We start from the raw sequence: 6,639 nt of genomic DNA on the forward strand, positions 1-6,639 counted from the left end.
ATACTGAATGATAGTTTTAAATGTCTTTTTCTTACCACTGTCATTTTTGTGTAGAAGGGGAATTCTGAACTTGGAAAAAAAGTTTCCTTGCAGTGCAACATAAGTAAAGACATACCTCACAAAATGAATATTCAACTTCTTCTTGAAATGTAAGTCACTTAACTACAATAAAACCCGAGTGACAAATTGTCAGCAAAATGACTGTACAGTGCATAGTATCAGTGATAACCTCAGTATTTATATGTTTAGTTTTTAAAATCTGTTTAAATTGTGTGCTTACAAAGCTGCTGGCAACAGACAGTATTTTACTAGACAGCAAATGCTACACATTCAGCTGCTGATTGGTGGAGCAAAGCCAAGCCCATTGCCTGCAATAGTAAAGTGAAAATGTCTCCTTCTACACTATTTTTGTATCTATGAAAATAGTTATCATGGTACCATCTCTGAGAATGTCATAACACACCAGCAGCAGACAATATAGGTGCACTGCCTGACTGGGGTTAGGAAGAACATTTGAATGCTACATATTGGTTTTGATCTCTGAACAACTTAATTTCTACTTTCATTGTTCAGAGTCAGCACCAGCAAGTTACCATGAACAATGGATCACTAAAGTGGAGGAAACACGAACAGGACTGATATGATCTGAAGGATACATCAACAGTTTCACCAAGGGCTAGCAAAATTACTTCTCATTTCAGATTGTTGGCATATTTCCATGGAACTTGCAGCAACCCTGGTCATGTTTCCAGTTGTTCTACAAAGCACTACAAAAGACAATAACATCGCTCACATCACATCTCTTTACTCTTCCGCCAATGTGATATATTCCATCCAATGCCAGCAGCATTATCTAAATTAGCTAAACAGGACAGTGTCTATGTAAGAGGATTAATGGACACAAATCTGATGTTAGAAATGGCAATACCCCAAAACCAGACACAGAACTTTTCAACTTCACTGGCCATACAATAAGTGATTGGCAAGTTGTGATCCTTGACCAAGGAAATTACAAAGGAAGACTAGAAAGAAACTGCTGTATTGAATTATATTCATAAATTCCAGTCCATTAGCAGAGGTATGAACAAAGACAATACATGTAGTGTGCTTCATGGCACACTACATGTATTAATACAAGAGTCCACACTACTGCATATAAAAAAAGGTATCTTCTCAGAGTTTTAAACGCCAGGAAACTGACATTTGGTTAACAGATTTATTGCTTTCACACAGCAACTGACCATTAAAAAACTGAAAGATCTGTAGTTAGAGCAAGAGTCATGATTTGCATCTTTCTGGGTCCTATTACATTCCTTCCTACTCCCACAATTGTGTAAATATGCTTTATACCTGAGCCTGTTTAAAATCACTCTGTACAGAATCCAAAGAAGTGGGTTTATATCCACAAAAGTTCATGGGAAGATAATAAGCAGTTAAAGCTGCTGCCACATTTTTCTCCCCACACCCCCAGCCCTCCTTTTCATTCTTCACTGTAATTAGAACTATGACTGTGCAGGGATGAGAAAATGTAGTGATCAGAGTTTAAATATACTGCTGAGGAAAGTTTCTTGGGCACTGGGCCTGCAATAGTGGTTTGCAGATATGAGCAGGAAAAGATGAAGCAGAGCAGTAGGCAAGCAAGTGTAGCCTTCTTGCAATCCCACACATCTTGTAACCCCACACCTTCAACGTATGGGTGGTAGAGGAAATGAGAGATGCTGCCAAGACATTCAGCACTTGGTTCTTGCCCTATGGGTCTTGTCCATGCTGCCTTATTGCTTTCCCCTCTGTCTTGAACAAGACTGCTTAGTGCAGCCTCTTAAAGAGTTGGAGCAGGATATTGGCACTATATAACACCCTTGAAATCTCTCAGGGTTGCATTTGCTGCCCACATCGAAGGCAGAAAATCTATACTCCTAAAAGTGGTCTCAGATGATACTCTACCTTATGTGTGGTGACAGACTTCCTGCCTTTCATTTCAGGAGCTGCTTCTGTTCCTGTTTCTGATCTTCAGACTCACACAGTGCTCTCCTGGCTGTACAAGCAGCCATACTGTATATACTCAAGTATAAGTCTAGAAATTGAGGTAAAAAAATTGACCCCAGAAACCTGAGTCGACTTATCCACGGGTCAATGTAAATACTGTATCTTAGAAGGAACCATCCCCTGGTGAAAAGCAAGAGTATAATCTGTCCTGAAAGCATTGACACCTCCTCCCTTTGCTCTCTCATCCATCTAGCCTTAAGGGTGAGCACAAAGTGTTATGTATGCTGGAATTTTCTAAGTTCTTTGACATTGTTTTGCTTTGCTTCATCCTTTAGATCCTTTGTTATATGCTCCTAAGTTCTACCCTCGACTTATCCATGAAGTTGACTTATAGTCGAGTATATACGGTACTCCTACTTCCACCGCTTTAAGCCCACACAAATCTTTCTGGGGAAGAAGCAATCTTTCCCCCATGGCCTGAGGGCAAGGACATGTCTAATTAACTATCTGTAAGCCACTCTGAGAGCCTTTCTGGCTGAACAGTGGGGTATAAATACAGTAAATAAATAAATAAATAAAATAATGATAAGATGTAATGTTAATAACAATTATGTACGTTGTAAATGATCCATCAGTTTAACTAATGATATAGTATAAATTGGTTTAGTTGCTCAACAAATATGGATGAAAGGCAATAAAAATAAAGGTGTTTGCACTTTTAATTCATAATAAAAAGCAAATCAATCTAATAAAATGTGTCTTGTGAATGAAATAAATGTGATTGTTGGCAGAACAGATGTGTGTAAAACTGCAAACAGACAGGAAAACTAAAGCTGTGATTTAACAACAGTCCAACTGGGGCATGGGGCCACCTATGTTCAGAAAGTCGTGCCGGTCAACAGGATTTTGTTCTTGCTCATGTTTAGGGAGCACGCATTGAAAAAAAACAGTTATAATTTGTCCCATTAATTTCGATGGGTCTTCTCTAAGCAGGGCTTTTGAATCACACCTGCAAACAACACTTTACACATTACCTCTAACATGTAACAACAGTGATACTAGCACCATCCTTTAAAAAAAGAAATGTAATAAGTGGTAATTGTACCAATTGTTCATTGCAACAAGTAATACTGTTACCTTAAACTGTTACTTTTGGGAATCATTTTGGAGAATTTGAGATCATGTTTTTAAGTGCATTTCTTAAAAAAAGGGTAAAGTAAGAAAAAACCAACAAAAACATTTAGAGTAATGTGACAGCCACCAGTCCCGTGAGACCAATTTTAACAAATTATTTTTTTAAACTAAGAAGTATCAAGTTATTTTCCTAATCTGGCCCAATGAAATCTGGTTCAAACCTGGAATATTTGTTTCTAGAATTTTTAAGCAGCTGGCATTTCAGTGGAACAAAGGCAAACTTCATTTTCTATGCACGGTAAATGTAGCAGTAATTTATTTGCCACTGATCATAAATTGTAACAGAAAGGAAACAGCACATTATACAATTGCCAGATAAGAACCAGATGCATGCACATGGCAATGTCTATACATTTATTTAAAAATATATAATTTCTAGACTAATACCTATGCCTTCTTGTCATGGAATTCCCCCCCCCCCCTTCAGATCCCCTAGTTTCCATGTGGTGTAATCTTATAGCTATGCTAGCAGTTACAAATTACTCTAGGTCTAGCTCTACCAATCCCATGCATACTGACTAATGAGTAAGGCCAATTGAACTCAGTGGGATTTACTTCTGAGGAAACATGCATAGGATTGGGTTGCATATTACCCAAGGCAAAAATCTGAGTAATTAACCGTGTCATCCCTCCTTAGTAGAGATAGTAAACTGGTTTATTCCAGCTCATGTTATATAAACACATTACATGAACATCATTGAAACAACAAAATGTATTAATTTACTTTCAGTTTTGCACAAAGAAGTCACAGCCCGGTAAAAAATTCATTATCTCCACAAGTTATCCAGATGTGCCATTTATTTAAAAAGTGTATTGTCCAAATTTTCTTCTTAATTTGCAACACCATTCTGAACCATTTGAAGATACTCTTTGTACAGTTTTTCTTGAGCTTCATACAGTTTCTTTAATTTCTTCGTTTGACCTTTGCTGAGTTCTTTGCCTTCTGTATCATGGGTTGGAAATCCCTGTAAAACATCAATTCAGTGTCTTAAAACCATAGCATTCCTATCTTTTTGCCTATTTGTGCTGTGTTGATACAACTGTATTATCCATTTTCATTAGTACTACACATTATCAACAGGAAGCAGAAAGCTGAGCTTTGCATTTGTCTATTCAAAACTAATCAACCACATATGTAGCCTTTCAAGTTCTGAGAACAAAAGAAAACAAAAAGGCAATAATAAAACCTACATCGAACTGGGAAATAACTGATAAAGAGTTTGAAGCCAGACTTTTATTTGCAAGTAATGGATCCTCTAGGTGGCTACATTCTTGCACACTATGGGTAGAAAAGAAAATTTAAAACTTTAATTTTTTGAACTTTTAAAAAATTACTAAACATCTGTCCTAATCTCCCTAAGGGCTTGGGGGCAATTTTGCCACATTTTTGTCCCATGGGCTGTTTTAGACTCAAGAGAGTCTTTTCTTCCGACTGGGAAGTAAATCTCTCCTAGGCCTCAAAGGATCCAGAGAGACCTCAAAATAGGGCAGAACTGCCCCCTTTCCCTTAAAAATGGCCAGACTGGACTATTTTTTTTAGCAAACAACAAGTACCATCACCCAACGTTTCCCTAAGCCTGGGATTTAAGATGGGTTACAAATTAAAATGATTACAGTAATAGTTGAAAGAACTATACAAACATTAACAACAACAACAACACTACCAGCTTTTCTCAGGGTACCTAAGTAATATATGCACATTGCTTTTACACAGAAATAAAATCCCGGTGATTCTTACATTCTCATCAAATTTGGAATATTTGTCATGTTCTGATTTAAACAGTTCTCTTGGCGAGATTTTCATTTTTGCCAGTTTTGCTATCTGTAATATAAAAATACATATTAAAAAGTATTATGGCAGAAATATATTAATACCATAGTGAGGAAATAAGACATTTTTCCAGCTGCTCAACTAGAACACATTGTGCCTTAGCCTGATTACTTCAAGATCATATCTGAAAACAAACTTTGGCCCACAGTTCAGAGATTTGAAAGTTACTTATAAAAAGTAATTGGCTACACAAATATTTCCAATGTACTTATTCACAAACTCCACAAAGGTTTAATTACTACTATAGCTACAGTGTTTAAAAAGTACCTCCTTACTTTCTTATTTCTCAAAAATAACTGACTTTTAGTTGCTTTTTGTAAAATGTCATAAATTCAAAAGCCACAAAATGATGGCCTCCCACTCATCATCATCTCAACTCCTACACTAGAGTAGCACAAGATACATCACAAGCCAGCACTTAAGCCAAATCATATTCTTGCTCCATTCTTTAATGTGGCTACTCCTTCGTAACCATAAATGTAATTAAATAGTTAATAGTTACACCACAAAAGAAATGAAATTAGTCTTTGGTTCTGGTAATAGCAAAAACCCTGATGATGCTGGTGGCATATGAAGACTTAAGAAGATTCTATTGCTCTGCCTTCATAAATATCAGAAACACAGTTCACACATCATTTATGCTACCTGAAAATATTATATTATGTTCTCATCTAAAAAAATAAGATGGATAACAATCAGCACTCATACAGCCTGAGGAGAAAGCTTGAAATACGTTTTCTCTTGTATGACATCACTGCCACTTATATTGCCAAAACAGATGTTTTAGAACTATCTGGTTACAGTGGTACCCCGGGATACGAATTACCCAGGTTACGAATTTTTCGGGTTACGAAAAAATCCCATAGGGATTTATTGTTTCGGCTTACGAAGGTTTCTTCGGGTTACGAAAAAACCTCGGCGCTATTTTCCGCCACCGGAGGGCAGCAGAGAGCTATTTTTCCATTAGCGCCTATGGCAATTCGGCTTACGAAGGTTTTTTCGGGTTACGAAATTAGCCGCGGAACGAATTAATTTCGTAACCCGAGGTACCACTGTATTTACCTCCTGTTCTTGTTTCTTTCTTGCTGCTTCTTCCTTCTTCCTCCTTTTCTCTTCTTCAATCTATAGGAAAGAGTGAAGAGAATGATTACAGTTTGAAAATGATGTTACAATGCATAATATTAGTAAGGCATCCATAGCTATGTTTTACACTTCAGGTTTTTAAACCAAGCTGTTAGCACTACACAGTTCTATCCAGAATATGTCATTACGACAGAATTAGAACATACGTCTTCATGTATGTGCCAATGCTAACTATAACGGAATACAAATGTTTTATTCATCCTAATGACACTGTAATAAATGCACAACTTGAGCCAGGAGACACTACCATGTGTAAGAGATTCAAGTAATTTGAAAGCAAAGGGGATGGGAGAAAAATACATTTATTTTTACTGGATCAATTAACAAGATTGAGATGACATCTATAAATGGGTACCATTTTATATTATACTAGTTAATAAATGTTCCTCTACCCCACCCCAATTTGTAGATTACTATGGCTGAACACACTAAGAGGATTATAGATTCATAGAATCGTAGAGTTGGAAGAGACTGCAAGGGCCATC

At 36.8% G+C, this 6,639-nt stretch overlaps 1 protein-coding gene across 1 annotated transcript in view; it reads right to left on the reverse strand.

Annotated features, from left to right (window-relative positions):
• Positions 1-3,963: 3,963 nt before the first annotated feature.
• The window catches only part of CARS1 (cysteinyl-tRNA synthetase 1), a 73,566-nt gene continuing 70,890 nt past the window's right edge, over positions 3,964-6,639 (reverse strand). The window contains exons 18-20 of the mRNA XM_042459423.1: positions 6,074-6,133; positions 4,919-5,002; positions 3,964-4,145 (exon numbers count right to left, since the gene is read on the reverse strand). Of these exons, the coding sequence (XP_042315357.1) occupies positions 4,011-4,145; positions 4,919-5,002; positions 6,074-6,133 (279 nt within the window). The 3' untranslated portion in view covers positions 3,964-4,010. The remainder of the gene's footprint in view (positions 4,146-4,918; positions 5,003-6,073; positions 6,134-6,639) is intronic.

This window comes from Sceloporus undulatus, chromosome 1, assembly GCF_019175285.1.
Source record: "Sceloporus undulatus isolate JIND9_A2432 ecotype Alabama chromosome 1, SceUnd_v1.1, whole genome shotgun sequence".
Classification (NCBI taxonomy): domain Eukaryota; kingdom Metazoa; phylum Chordata; class Lepidosauria; order Squamata; family Phrynosomatidae; genus Sceloporus; species Sceloporus undulatus.